At 40.7% G+C, this 16,344-nt stretch overlaps 1 protein-coding gene across 1 annotated transcript in view; it reads right to left on the reverse strand.

Annotated features, from left to right (window-relative positions):
- The window catches only part of cntn3b (contactin 3b), a gene marked incomplete at both ends in the record, with an annotated part of 71,374 nt that overhangs the window by 10,795 nt on the left and 44,235 nt on the right, over positions 1-16,344 (reverse strand). Inside the window, 5 exons of the mRNA XM_080495259.1 lie at positions 5,231-5,380; positions 5,490-5,648; positions 6,438-6,555; positions 10,930-11,105; positions 13,259-13,386. Of these exons, the coding sequence (XP_080351385.1) occupies positions 5,231-5,380; positions 5,490-5,648; positions 6,438-6,555; positions 10,930-11,105; positions 13,259-13,386 (731 nt within the window). The remainder of the gene's footprint in view (positions 1-5,230; positions 5,381-5,489; positions 5,649-6,437; positions 6,556-10,929; positions 11,106-13,258; positions 13,387-16,344) is intronic.

Consider the following 16,344-nt stretch of genomic DNA (forward strand, 5'->3'; position numbering starts at 1 on the left):
ATAGTCAGACTATTTCTTTTTCGCTCAACGCTTTGCCATCGAGTCTCCCTGTATGCTGCAGACAAGATGTTCACATTCAAAAAGCCCATGTCCTTACTAGATTTTCCAAACCTATACATTGTAATTTTTTGGGTCTTTTTAATGTAATTAATCCCGACTTACACATAAACTTACCAGTTGTTTTTTTCTTCCAAAAAATTAATCAATTATGTAAAAAAAAAAAAAAAATACAAAAATTATTGTACTAGTTCAGATAAAGAGTGAATATATCAGGTATACCCACATATACCCTGGACTGATAACACCTCCTCCACAACCTAATTCTACATCCAATCGAAATTGCAATGAGTGTTTTTATCCTGCACCAATGGCAGATTCACGTTCAGTAATTGTCTGAAACTAGCAGAGGTGTATAACTCATATTAAGAGCCATCGGCGGCTGAAAATGTAGATGGAATGTGGTGCATGCACCCTCTTCTGTGAAGAGATTTTATTAGTGGTATGAAAATACCGGGCAATGTTTAATGGGGTCTTTCAGTTTCCTGTTAAAGAGGAAAGAAATGCATAAATCTATTGTCAAATATTTAAATCACCACAACAGGGCACTTTTTCACACAATTTACAACCATGTAAATTACAATCTACTTTCATTTTCACAGGATTTCTACCTACTTTCTGTGTTAACTGAAACTCAAGCAAATCTGCTGTAACAATAAAGTGGAGCTTAAGTGCATATGGAACAAGGTCAGGCATTACTTTCGACATTTGCATTAAAAATGAGTCAATAAAATATTCAAAAAAAGCATCCAAGCTCTGAGCAGCGACGACGCTTTTGGATGAAGCTTGGGATTTTGTTAACTTTCAGCAATCGATTGCAATTAAGTCGGAAGGACAAAAAAAAAAGAAAGTCTAAGTTTGTGAGCCTCAAGAAACGACATAAATTTGTTCAGATCTTCTGAAGTGAATAATTGATCTTTTGATCAATCATCAAAAATGAAAGTCTTTAGTGCTTTGTTTCTTTTCTTGAAACACCGGCCAGGTGAGCCATTAAATCTCTTCATACAATGAAAAACATTGGACACAAAGCAAAGTTTACGCTACAACTTTTTAAGTGAAAATGATGTCTGTTTACACAGAAATGGCAGGCTATGGCAGCTGGTGCTGTTGGTTGTCTTATAAATGAAACCACACACATGCGCAGAGAACAATATGCTATAAACATTAACAATGGTGAGTACACTGACATTCAGACAGACAACTAAGTTGCATTGTTATTACAGTGACCAATTGTTATTACACTGATAAATCAATGGACTGGATATGGACTGGGAGTCATGACACTTTGGAGGCTGCCATTGTTATTATTAATTTTCTCATGTGCATGTGCAGAGAAACTAGTTACTATGGCTGTGGTGCGCATGCACATTAGCAGCATTTCATAAAACCTGTGTTTTCCTCTGTTTCCATGGAGACAGAGTCAGACTATTTTCAATAAGTACCATTTTCTCCAGTTTCTATGCAGACAGTCGGTGTTTTCGAAAAGTTCCACTGTGAGAGCTATTTACAGAAAGTTGCGTTTTCAGTGTCCCCGAGCACTGTTGTGTAAACGGACACCCAAAAACGCAATGAAAGTTTTCCATTTTCACTTGATATGTATACTGAATTGATCATCTTTTTGATGACAAAGCAAAATGAACAGAACCTGTTGGACTCATAACAAAAACATTAATGTCCACATCACAGTACTGGTACAGAAAACATCAATGATCTCGCACCGTCACCTATGTGTACCGTTAATGTTAACGGTTTTGTCTTGTAGGCTGCACAGTCTGTGTTTTGAAAATATGTGTTTGTCTCTTCTCTCATGATGGTTCACTTGTTACATTCACTATTTTCGAGCCGCTGTCTGGCTGTGCATCTGAAAAAACCCGCAAGAAGCCTCATTTCATGCTGAAAATACACTGGAGCAATGTGAACGTGTGTCACTGTGCCTCTGACTGACCTGGTCCCTTTACTGTTGTGCGGCATTTAGCCCCATCTGCAGCGAGAGCCTTTCATACGCTCTCCATTTCTGCTCCACTTTTTCTTTTCTTGTAACCATCCATCTCACAGAACGATTTTGGCTAAAACCTAGATGGAAAAGCGTGCAGACGAGTTGCGGGGATACTTTGAGAGTAAGAGTCCCACCTGCAGCTTTGAGCACTTTCAACTCCAGTAATGTACTCTTAACACCTAAATGGTCGAGTGTAGACACACAAATGGAGAATTGGAGCTGCTACTTCTCAGCTAAATGTGCCAGCACTATGCTTTTTGGTCAATACATTGGATTAGTAAATTTAATTTCTGTTTGTATGGTGCATCTTGTGATGCATATAGCTCTCAATACAATGATGAACCTCTGTGAGAAGGTATGATTGCTATTTTTATCCAAACTTTTGCAATTTTCGCAAAGTTCTCAAGTCAAAAAACTTTGCAATTGGACAGTTTTACGAAAGGTCTTTGATGGGCCTTCTTTTAAATTACCTAGTTTGTTTGTAAAATACACATAAATGATCAAATTTAAGAAGACACAGACATTGATTGATTCATTCCTGTTAGTGATTTTGTCAGTGGTCAAGTTGACCATTCCTGGCAGTTGAAAAGAGGGTCAGCCGTCCCTTTGAGGGGGGGGATGTTTTATTCATGTATTCAGCCCTGGGTTGAACATCTCTTTTTAGATTTGATGCTATTTCTGTTGTTGTTTTAAGCCATGATATTTTCAAATGTTGTCTGGCTTTGGATTATTAAAATGTTACATCTGAAATTCATGAAAGGAGAGAATCTGTCAGTTCAATTACATTCATTAACATAACCGGGTGACAGTAGGTTATTTGAGAACCTCCGGCTCGTTTGTCCCTTTGCTGCAGTTCTTTGAGCCTCGGTCCCAATACAGCCAGAGTGGGCAAGGATGGTAAGGCAAAGCGCACCCAGACCCAACGCTGTGTCCCACCACAGAGACTAAGGTTGAAATGTAGGAGGAGTTGTGATCGCCACGTCATGTCGCAGATATGTAACATCATTACTCAACACTAGTCACAGGACTACTGTGGAGCGTGCTGTTATTTCAATAAACAGAGTCAGCAAAACAACCAGTGTGTGCAAAGTGGCATCTGAAAACAATAACGGGAAGGTTTATGGCAGATGAGATATTGCTGCTTGTCGAGAGTGGCAATCGTCACAACCAATCAGCAGACGTGTGGACGAACGACGCCGATGAAGGTCCCTGACTTATTCAACTCACTACCGCAAACGGTGGCTACCATTCACTGAACATTCAATAATCAGGATCTGCACATGAACTGATGACATTGAAAGTCACACCCCTCACTCTCCTGGTTCTAAAATCCCAGAACTCCTGCATATATGCGCAGATTAAATAATATTGAAGTGGCAGGCTGTCGACCAGCAGGGGAATGATGGTCAACTTGTAACATGGAGAGGTGCTGGTCTATTCCTTGTGGGTCAGAAGCTCCTGGGTGGAAAGGAGCCGCCGCCACCGCCACTTCTCGTTCTCCTCCTCCTCATTTATGTGGTGTTTTTTGTAAAGGGGAAAATTAATCGGGGCCAAAACCTTTATCGGAATGATTGAACTGAGTGACGCGATGATATAATCTTCGTAGGAAGCGACTTCACCTGTGCAGCCACTGCAGTCCAGTGGTTATGACTCTTAGCTGCCGTGCGGGGAGGTGATGGTCCTCATTGGCATGAATTTATATATGTGTATATATGTTTAGGGACTTCTAAAGATGCAGTTCTGTTTATTCAGTTTATTTTCGATCAGCCAATCCTTAGTATTTTTAGGTAGCCTCGGGGTTAAAGTCTGCAGTGTTATCTTCATTTTTATATAAAGATTGTTTTGCAGGTCCCAGTGTGTTCTGTTCAGTGGGAAACGGATCCAAACGGCTCAGTGTTGAAGGTTGCCGACCCCTGTTTTATCTGATAAGAGTTTGTGAAACTAACTAGTGTAACGTGATCACCAAAGAAGCAGCTAATCTCAGCTAATCCTCAATCTAATCTACTGCTGGATATCTTTTAAAAAAAGAGTAGAATTAAAAAATTATACTGTAGTACGAGAAGGTAGTGTTACAGTCAAGAACACCTAACCTGAGACCATGTGAGAGTGAGACCAGGGCATCCTAAGACCAAGGCAAGACCGAGGTATTAAATGTATGAGACTGAGTCAAGACTAAAATCAGAGCATCCCAAGACTAAATCAAGACCAAGCCTTTGAGGGGCAGAGACTGATTCAAGACCAAGAGCTTTGTTTTGAGTACTACTAAACTAGTAGTAGGTATTAAGATAACTGCAGAAAGCTCTTTTTTCATGACAGTTTTTAAGGGTATGTCACTTTGTTTTGGACACACTCAAAAAAACCCAAGGAATTACAAAACATGACAAAGTTTCGGAGTCGAAAGCATCAGTTATCCTCTACGTACGGATGAAAACGGATATGTATGCTTGAAGCAGTGTAGACATCTCAGCCTTTATGTTTGCACACATCCAATACCTTGTATAGAGAGAACGCAGCCAGACTTCAACACTCCTGCCACTTTTTCGACAGTTTTAGTCTAAACACTGCCCCTCAAGGTTACTAGTGGTACTGCTCCATACATGTAAGCTTCCAAGAGATGGACAGAAAAGCATATGAAATGAAAAGTACTGACACAAGGCCGATTGCATATCCATATTGGTATCCAACGTTAGGCAAAATAAGCCTTAATTAAAGAATGAAGTACTTCATAGATGTGGCTTTAGAAAACATTTTCTATCCTCACAATATATTGGAAAGGATGTAAACACAAATCTCTGAATTAGCTCAAATAACTTGTGTTTTCTGTATTGAAAAATTGCATTATACAACTGCAGCAAAACCATGTCACATCGTGCCCATACTTTCACCACAGCTTAAAGACATTTCCATTTTTAGCTGAATATTATTCAATTGGAAGTAAAAAAAACCTCAAAGAAAGCTTAAAGGAAATCATTGCTCGGCCATTGCATGAGCCAACGATTGACTGTATGCCAGGAAACCACCAGAAATTGAAACAAACACATTTTGCGAATTGATTATCCATGGTTGTGGGGTTACAAACCAAGCCAAGATGTCACAGCGAGGCATGTTGTATATTTCCAGGAAGATGTTTCTTTGAAAACAACAGCAGATCTGTCTAAAGTGTTGAGTCACACTCACTGGCATCCTCCGTCCTGGTCTTGGCGGAGGCGGGGCTCGGCTCTCCGAGGCCCACGGCGTTGCGGGCCACCACCCTGAACTCGTACTCCACCCAGGCGTTCAGACCCACCACGGTGGCTGTCAGCATGTTACCGTTGACTACCTCCGGCACTGCGGAGTGGAAATTAGATCTTTAATGAAAAATTGCACTCCCATTCACCTGAACTCAAATCCAATGCTAAATAAATAAAAACCCACACCAGGGAGTGTTTCTGGATACCTGAGTCTACTGCCTGCCAGCCCACGGTGAAGGGAGTCCGAGCCTGGATGATGTAGCCGGTGATCGGGCTGCCGTTGTCCCTCCCAGGAGTCCAGGAGAGCTGGGCCGTACTGTCGGTGATCTCCTCCACCGCCACCTTGTCCGGAGGACCCGGCGGACCTGCGTCAATCAGACGTCAAGGAAGGGTGAACCTGAGGTGTTTGCCCTCTTTGTCAAAGCGCCGCTCATCAAACTCGTAAAGGCCTCTACACCTTGTTACACATCAAGGCCATTCCACTCCCTTTAATTACAGGGCCGCGTCCTTGATGTGTGGGTGTGTATTTGATGAGCAGAGCCACTAAATGCTGAGTGAAGACGGGATCACAGGAAGTGGGAAGATGAACTGGAAGGGATCATTTATTAGAAATGGAAATGGAAGCTGCAGCACAGGGAGGAGGAGAAGAAGGGAAAAACGTGTGCTTTTGTCACACACTCCGGCTTTACCATGTTTGCTCTTGCTGCTCCATTATTCAAATGCCTTCCATGATATTTTGCAGATGTGTAAATGAGCCAATTATAGTCATTTTCTGTGATAAACATTGCCTTCTCAAAGCACCTGGGACAGCTATTACAGTTTGTTAAGGGCATGAATACCAATGTGAAAAACTGAGCCAGATACACCTCAGCCACAAAGTCACACACGACAGTCAGCAAGAGAGTGTGAACCAATTTTTATTTGACTTTTCAGTGAATATGTAAACAGAAGCTGATTCTGCCTGATGCAGCCGGAATCCCCCCCTCCCCCCGTTTTCTCTGTAATGTATCTTTGCAGGAAGCCTCTGGGATTTTTCGCACCTTTCCGTCAAACTCCTTTCACCACCAATGCTTTGATGCAACATTATTTTGCAGCAGGCTATTCATACGCTAGGCATACACAAACAAGCTGTTGAAATCAATTGGTTCTCTTACCTTTGACTACCAAAATGGCAGAGGTGGACAGGCTCTCCACATCGGTGTCAATAACACAGACGTACTTCCCACCATGGTTCAGCTGGATGTTGCGTATCATCAAATCGCCCGAAATACTCTGGAGGAGATGGAAATAAACAAGGCTGAATAAGAGATGTGCTGTTGTTTCATCACTCAGCTGCTTTTCTGGGTCTGGTGTGCTTTAACATTTATAACAGCATCTCCAGGCCAATGTTTTTTTCCCCCCCATTTTTTTTTGCATCTATTTACACACCAACAACGAGCATGGCAGATGTACTCTGTACAAATAACGCTATTGGCTGTCCTTCAGGCACAACCCGACCATCCGCCCTCCTCCCCGTCCCCCTCACGCATAACAACTGGCTACACGCAGGACACGCAAAACAAACACAGTCGAGCTAATTGGCAAGGCAATACCTAATTATTCTCTCATTACATAAGCTCAAGCAAGATATGAGCATAACTCTCAGCATACAGAGCAAATATTATTTTACACAAACTGCATGTGGAGGCCATCGGGGACCAAAACAACACAGGGAATTTGATCCCTCCTGATTTGTGTAAAGGCATTTATCAGTTCTCGCTGCATATAGGAAATACCTTTTAACAAATCAATTTATTACAAGACTATAAATCCAAGCACATAATTCTTTGGTCTACCCGAACATTTCTGTTAAAGATGTCATGCTTGCCTTGCATATAGAACTTTAAAAAGCCCATCTAAGGTCACAAAATAGCCAGACACTCTAAAAGTAGATTAATAGGTTATTATAGGCATTGGCTGTACAGTGTGTACATGTGACAAAGTTTTTCAGTCTATATAGGTAAGGAATGGAAAATAAATGAACGAATGGACACATCAATGTTTATTACTGCTTCTCATCTATGTACTTTTTGAAACTTTTTGAAAAAGAATTCCAGGGTGGAACTTTTCCAAAGTGCTCCGTCTCTGTTGAAACAGGGGAATATGCAACTTTTCAAAAGTGCTGACTCCATGAACACATTGGAAAACACAACTTTTCTCAAATGCTGCTACTATGCATGTGCACTACGACCATAGTAAATAATTCTTCTGCATGAATGGATAGACAAAAACAACAATGGCACCCTCCAGAATGACTCCCTGTCAAGATTGCCCTGGGACTTGGTGGTTTTATGGTTGACTCACCCAAAATATTAATCCAACTTTTTTTGTCTGTGCATGCAAATATCCATGCACTCCCATTGTTATTGTTTATAGCGTACTGTTCTAAGTGTGCATCCGTGTGTGGTTTCATTACAAAAACAACCAACAGTGCCAATTGTGGCCTGGCACACTAATTACATTGTTTTCAGTATTTCTGCCATTTCCATGGAAACAGATATAATTAGAAAAAAAGAATTGGTGTAATTGCAAAACTTTACTGACATGAAAATGCAAACCTGTTGAGTTTTTGCCGTTCTGCTCTGCCGATTGCTGGTGAAGTATTGTTTGTTTTCAGGGCCATCATTGTAACCAAATTTACTTGTGTTGCCTCTGCCTATGTTGTTTTATTACAAACATTTGTTTGTTTTGGTTCATACATGAAGTTGGGTCTCCTTTCAGATGTATGGACTTTCATTTTTAACTGATGTGGACTATAACTACCAACTATGTCCACTTGTGTCTTGCTGACTTTGGCCTTCATTGTGTTTGTACATGGTACACTTTGTAATGTTTTTTTCCTGCTGGTTTTGAATCATCTGTCAATAAAGTCACCCTCTAGCTCATTATTTGAAAGTGCCAATTATTTACCTTGTAAGGTATCATTATGACAACATCTAAAAAAACTTTCTAAGGTCCTTCCCGGAAATGTTGTGGACACCTATGAGTCTGATGAAGAATCCTTCTTCAAAAAAAGCAATGCAATCTAATGTGAATCAACAGTTTGACAATGAACATACAAAGTGCTGTCATTGTGATAATGTGCTCTACACAAAAAAATGTAAGATAACAAGGTAGATTACAGACCACATACAGCAAAGAATGAAGCTTGAAGTATGAAGATTGGAAAAGTTGTGGTTGTCGGTTACCAGTCATTAATCATATTAAAGAGGATAGCATGAAGTTTTCAGTCAGAAAGATAAAGTTTAATCTAAAGTGGATCTTTCAACAGGACAACGATCCAAAACATACTGTTAAATCCACCAGGAAATGTTTTAAAAATAAAAGCAATACAGGGATACAGAATGGTCAAATTTGAACGCCAAAGAAATATGGTATCATTTGAAATGGCCGGTACAACAAAAACCCTGTAAAACCCTGATAGTAAAATCTTCCACAAGGAGCAATTTCTGCTTTTTAGTGTCCAACAAATATGTGTTTTTTATTGAATACATTTTTGACAAGAGAACGTGGTTTTGTTCAATCACATTTCAATCTACTGTGGTCCAGCCTCTGACTAAAACGCCCACAAATTCGATGGATAATACGTTTTGACGTATCTACATGCAGTCTATATTTTTTTAACAATGGCACTTAACAGAGAAACAAGCTACATGAGTCTTTGACAGAGAAGACAATACTTGTTGTCGGGTGAAAAAAAAAGTTGTCACGAACACAAATGGACAATCTGTGGGTGAAAGGTGGCAAACTCTTCAGTCATCAATCTAAAGTGGATTTCTCAAACTGCACTGCTAATTTTGAGTTTCGCTACCAATGATAGGTTGCATGGAAATGCGGTACAGTGCTTTACAATTATCCAAGCACAAAGACGAGCCCAGAAATGTGCATGGAATGGGTTTTTTTTAACGCACAACTCTGTCAACCCAACTGGGTCTGTCACCAACATATTATTAGCTCCATCTTGAATGGTGTGTAATTCAGGGAACCTGTTATTGCACAGTGTAAGAAAAGAAGAAAAAATAGAGTAACCTTTTTGCTGTATAGATTGTGGATGGTCTTTTCATGGTAATGTCAAGAGTCTTATCTGTTGAAGAAATGTGTACACCAGGGCAAAAAGTCATTTACAATCCAGACAATGTTGCTGTGTGTTTTTTTTATATTTTGACTGTTGATGAGAGGTTTCTCTTGAAGTGGCCTGTCACTGAACATGTCAACCTGTGAAAGGAAGTATGCTGCTTTGGAAAGCAGTCACCTGAGGGGGTAGAGGCAGGCAAAACCCGCTGCAGTCACAGTAGATTTCATCACTCCCAGCGGCTGCTGATCACAGCTCTGCTCTGCCATATCTGTGGGCACGAACGCCCGCAGATCCCCGCCTTCTCCTCGGCACCTGACAAAGCGGAGCTGAGCCGGATGGCACCTCTATGCGGGATGAAGCAACTGCCTCTTTTTTTCCCTTTTTTTTGTTCTCTTCCCCATCTCCCTTTCTTCGCCTGACAGTTTTAAAAACCTCTGATTTTGCTTTTCGATGTCAGACGCCACCTGGCCAACCTTAGAGCTCCCGATGGGACGCGAGGCCCACCCCAGCCTTGGCAAGCAGGAAGTGATGAGGCAGATTTGCTTTGATTATGTTAATTAATTCATCAGAAGCTGTTGAGCAGGGGGTTGGTAATCTCTCTGGACAGGGGAAACAGATTCTGTGAAAACTAGATCTCATTAAATTCCCGTGCACAGTTCAATGTCATTAGTAATTGCTCCTCGTATTGAGGGAGACACGAGTTTGGCATGACCACAATGATGTGAGGGTGTTCGGATGTGACGTCAGCCTTTCACATGTGAACTGGCAGAAATCAGATTACTAACCTTGGATGATGAGTGGAAGAAAAAAAAAACAAAAAGAAAAAGCAAATGTTTGATGATTTCTAAAGTGACAAGTGCTTGAACAATTACCTTTGCCCTTCTTGAAAGGTAACAAATACTCAACAAAAAGCCATCACTTATTATTATTTCAAGGCATAAGGATTTCAAATGAACATTTGCTTGTAGCAAGCCTGCCCTTGGTGAATGCCAGCCAGCTCATTACTTAATTATTTCGGCGCCCGAGATTCATAAACAGGTATGCAAATTCAATTATGGCACAGGGGGATGATAAGGAAATGTTCTCCCTTGAGGTACGGGAATTAGAAGTTGAAGGGATGAAAAGTATAAAGACTTCATTAATGAGGATCCTCTGCGCCGCTGCAGTGGCATTTCACCGGTATATTTTTAGAGGTGTAGCACATGGCAGCTCACAGCAGCAATTCAGAAGGTGAAGATCCTGATTATTGGCCTGATATCACTGTTCATGGAGGGTTTTTAGAGCGTGCCAATGACTCAATGTAAGTGACTCCTAACAGATGTCTCCATCTCTCTGACTATCCATTCACCACTCACCACGGGGAAACTTTCCGATGGACAAGCCTTGGCATGAATCGCTCTGCTCGGGTATTATTGGTGCCTGAGAGGCCCTCAGCCAGGCAGTGGAGCATACCCTTGCACATCACACAGTATGTCCCAATTAATCTCGGAATAGCTGGAAAGTCTCTGAGTTTAATGCTCGGAGTGACTCACCCCACCCACTCTTTCGAAGTGATCGCCGTCTCGCTGGAAATCGATGAGCTGGCCATTGAATGCCCACGAGAAAGAGACATCCAGAGCGGGATCGCAGGCGATCTGGCAAGGCAGCACGATGCTCTCGCCAACAATAATCTCCATGTTAGTGGGCCTCATGGTGATTCTGGTGGGCTCTGGCCAGACAAACAGATAACAGTGCATGTTAATATCCCCACCACCCGCAACCTCCAACACCCACCGTGACCCCATCTCACGGCGTAATCATGCCCGGATGTGGATTTCTGCATTTTTAATAAGCACTTAAATTCCATGCTTGACCATTACTAACATTTTAATGTTGTCTCCGACTCGCACTTTATGTTGCCAGATCAATTTGGAAGGAAACGTTTGAAACAGGATTATACAGAGATGGGAACACATTCCCACTGGTGGATTGGAGGCCTCGGAGTATGTCGAGGAAAGGTCACAGTAATTAAATTCCATGACATTAAATGGTTCAGCTGTCAGTGTATGAGAAGAATGGAGGCTAATGAGAAAAATAAGTTAGGTGGCTACACACACAACAGATTAAACCCGGAGACTACATGGACGTGTTATGTCACCACGCTCATAAATAATGACCTTTAACAAAAATCAAGGATAATGTTTGCTTCTTGCTATACTGACTTGCTACCGTGCAGATCGTACAGCAGCCACCATCATTTTTTAAAATGAGCTTGGCTATTCATGATATGGTAAGGAAGAGAAATGAGAATTTTCCTTGAAACAATCAATTACATGTTTACATGAAGCGCTCAAGCTTACTCACAAGTCTGATCCACTAAAGGTCTGTGCACAAAAAGTGCCAACGTGATATTTAGCGCACACACACATACGCTGAAGCGTATTCACAAAAGAGATGGAGAGATGATTTCCATGTTGCACAAAATGCTGGGAGAGGTATCAGATATAAGGCCTGTGGGTCAAAACTGGCCTGCAAGAGGGTCCAATCTGGCCAAACTACCAAGCAATGTGTCAAACATATTTTAGTGCTGGGACCGATATAATAGCGCCATAATGACCTTTAAATTTAAAATGTAAAAGTTTTTCTTTGTTTTGGTGGAGAGAATACGTGATGAAAATGTCTGTATTTTCACAAAACCAAACAACTACTACTGAAAATGACTACAATCTCAACATGAAGCCAATTGTAATGTGTTGCAAAATACTGTGGGGAAAAAAAAACAAAAAACTTCTCCTACAGCTGTAGCATTGTGCATGTTTTTACAAAACTCACCCAGAATTATTATATTTTTTACAATTTGTTTTCTTTCAAATATTTACAGTTTTGGCCCACGGGCCATATGTTTGACACCGCTGGTTTAGACGATAACATATCAACTTTTCAGAAATAAAAAGATTACTGTATCCCTCATAATTATACAAAGGATGCACTCGGCATTCTTGTCTGACATTTTGACTCTGAAGATTATACACTCATCTTTCAAAACACATGTTGTCACCTAAACACTTATATTCAAGAAAATCTACTCAAATCCCAATTTGATCAAGCCGACAGTTAGGGCTTTTCAGTTCAGACCATTTTCTAGCTGCTGTAGGTTTAGATTGCTCAAGGTTCTCTTGAATCCACTGAGCTTTTCTCTTTTCTCCCCATACATTCACATATGACCATTGCATTTCACTAATTCTCTATACTTTCTTCTTTCCTCTCTGCTGTCTGTACTTTCCTGCTGGAGGTTTGTGATCTGGGCCTCCTGCCCTCATCAAGTCTGCAGCAAGTGAACTAACTTGCTGTTGCTGGCTTGTTTTTTCATCGCGGTCCTACGCTTTCCTCTCTTACTATTTCCTGCCACGTCTGAATCTGGTTCAGCAGAAAGTTTCCACCTACGAGCCTGATTATGCTTGTTTCTTCCTGGTAAAAAGGCAGTTTTTGCTTTCCACCACCACCTATGCTTGTTTGCGTGGGAGTGCCCTGATCTCTGTAAAAATGCCACGCGAGGGTGATGCTGTAATTGCTGCTTTATACTGTAAATAAAACTGAATTGAAATTGAATCGCAGGTTGCTATGGCTACTATATGAGACAATAGGCGTGTGTGCATAGTTTTACAAAAGACCTACCATCCACATTAAGAGATTTTTTAATGTTTTTTTTATGTTATATGAGATATACAGATAACATACAGTATTGCATATATACTAGTAAGTGTGATGGATGAATGGCTCCACAATTCCAACAAAGTAGTGCAAAATGCAAAATGAGAACAAAAACAGAGTGATGTGCCAACCATGTAAAATGAGATTTCAGTGGAGAAGAGCAGGACTCACCGGTGATGAGCAGCCTGCCGGTTGTGCTTGCTGTCCCAAACTGATTCTTAGCGACGCAAGTGTAGCTTGCTGCGTCTCGTCTGGTCACATTAGCAATCTTTAACGTTCCATTTGGAAGCAGAGTTATCCTGAAAGAGGGGGGAAAAAGCCTTCAATGCATTGACCACGGTGAAAAGAGTATTTTCAGTGTGTGGAGTTGATCTGTGCAGAGGTATTTCTATATCCTCACACTATATTCACATTCGTTTTTTTCCCCGTTTTGTTTCATGCAGTGAGGCGACTCTCTAGCGATTTTAACAAAATTATATTGATGTCAAAGCAGAAAAGCCCGCATGAGGAAGCACATTGACCCCTCGAGCTGCTCTAAAGCTCTCCGCTGAATCCCGCAGAAAAAAAATTGTTAAAGTTTCGCAGCAGGCGGGGTGACCCCTCACCCTGACTCAGCAGTAGCTAAACTCTGGGAGACTTAATAAATGAAGAAATACTTTTTTTACAAAGAGCATCCCTGAATACCTCACTGAATAAATAAATGTGCTTTAAAGGCCTTATGATACTCAGGTCAGGGTGGGAGCTCGTTCGCACTGGGAGGTCACTGACAGGGCAGACATTTCATGAAAGAGGAGAAGTGCAACCGACATAGTGCTGCTAATGTGTTGATGGAAAGTGCAGAAAAATCATAAATATCTAACCTACACAAATGGTTAAAAGATTCATGTGGTATTTTATGGTATTTCATGAAGTGATTATAAATTCTGAATATACTAGTTATGCATTATGCATAATAAGTCATGCTAGATTAATGTGATTTGCAATGAAGATACTTAAGTTGGGGTTAATGTGTTTATTTTTCCAAATAACAGTGTTCTTTCTCTTGCCCCTTATTGTAACTGAACCCCATCTTTTCTTTTTTCCTCGCATTTCTTTCCCAACACAAATGCTTCTGTGGTTCATTTCAGACATGTAGTAAATAAATGAAATTATTGAAAACAACAACAAATATAAACGAACTCAATAAAAAATGACCCAGCACATCTGAAAATGAGTTTAGTTTTTTTTTTCTCAAAATCTTTGTCAAATTAAAACAGATACACCAATATAACTTTTTAAAAGGAGCATTAATGGATGAATGGCAACATAATCCATCCATCCATCATCAATCAATCCATCCATCCATCCATCCATCCATCCATCCATCATCCATCCATACATCATTACAATGGTGTTGCTGTGGCTCAGTTGATAGCGTGGGTTTTCCCCCAAGGTTGAGGGTTCAATCCCCCCTTTACTTTGTCCTTATATCAAGTGTCTTGGCGCCCTTGTGACTGGGATTGCTGAAGCAGTAAAAACAGTTAGATTTAAGTGCAACCGACTTAATATGTTTGAGGCGATGTTCTACAAATTATACTGTCTTCTATAAAATATGACAACATAATAAAACATACGTTATTAATTCCAGGGGGAAATCCAGCCACATCAGGGTACTCTGGGGAGCTGGTGTGGGTCCAGGGTCTTGCTCTGGCATCCTCTAAACCACCACTGTCCCAAACACTTTTAATTTTTTGTTAAAGCGAGATTTATCCAAAACAATTACAATAACTTGTAATATATATTGAAAATGATTTACAATGTATTGAATCTTCTTTGTGGTGCGGTCATCTACAGCGACATCACATACCTTGATCTAAATCAGGTCAAAAAGCTAAACTCAACATCAACTATATAACATGTGACAAATGGAAAGTTTTCACAAGGTAACATATGCAGTAATGAAGAGTTGATATAAAGCAAGAGTAACATTAGGTTACAATTATATAGTGCAGCTGTGTAAATGTGATTTCTCTTGTTGAAAAGTCACACTTGTAACGTGTCTAATGAAATCGGAGTTTTTGTTTAATTAAAAAGTAACGAGATCATGCTTCCAGCATTATTTAAATATTGGGTTGATAATGTTGTATGACATTGGATATTAGGTGTGAGAGATCCTGATGACAGTGGATAAATATGGCATTAGAACAAAGTATTGAACACACGAGACTGCATTTGCTTTTGCGATAGTCATAGCATAGCCACATTGTCATGATGATTCCTGGTTAAAAGTGCTGATACTCCCATTTAGACGTACACTGAGTTGAATGAGACTATAATAACGTTTGTAAAGCATTTTAGAGGCTGCTGGCTCAGTGAAAAAGAGCTCTAAGTGCCATGATTTACATATGGCGTTCTCATTTGCATTGCAAGTTGCAAAGACAGAGGTTCGAGTCTAAAAACATTTTAATTTAAATGCCAATCATTTGGAGGACTGATCCAACTTTAACCGACGTGCTGTTCAGAGTTAAAATGAGTACAAAATCCATCTTTCTAAACACCGCTCCAATTTCCAGCATGACAGCATACATGAGGAAACATTTCTCCTCCGAGTGTCTGCATACATCCACCTTGAAAGCGTTCGTGGGCTTCACATATACTGCGATAAATGTCAGTAGGCTTGGGAATTGGACCAATTTTCAACTGCTATAGATGCGGCTTTCCCATCTGGAGCCAGCTGAAGAGATTCAGTGTCGTTTCTGACGAGATGCTTTGCTTGTATTGTTCTTTTTCAGACCTCCTGTACAATAAGTGGGAGTGATTCAAACAGCATTTCTCCACAGCGCCGTGTGTCAGCTGTTTCCTCCCCAGCCGACTGTGTGCACGTGTCTCTCCTTGAAATGGGAGCTTTTAGTGGCCGTCCGATCTTTTCTAATCGGGATGACGAAAACTCTGCTGATGAGCTGCTCCGCTCCGATTTGCTTTTGCGATTCCCACCTTTAATTGGTGCTTTAGTTTTGTGTGAAATCTTGCGACGTGTTCAATGAGAAATCAGAGAGAGAAAGACAACAAACTAATTGAAGCAGCCACTTTGTAAAGCGGAAAAGTGGCTGCTTGATGTTTCCTTGTTGTCTTTATCACGTCAGCCTGCGGAGTTTCCAGTCCAGTGAGACTTGGGGAAATAGCGTCAATCAAAGTCATGTATGACTTTGTATGTCATGAGGAATTGGGAAAGCAATTACAGCTTCAGTTTTACAGATAAACTCTTTCTGTCATGGGAA

The sequence above is a fragment of the Blennius ocellaris genome, assembly GCF_963422515.1.
Source record: "Blennius ocellaris genome assembly, chromosome: 4".
Taxonomy (NCBI): Eukaryota; Metazoa; Chordata; class Actinopteri; order Blenniiformes; family Blenniidae; genus Blennius; species Blennius ocellaris.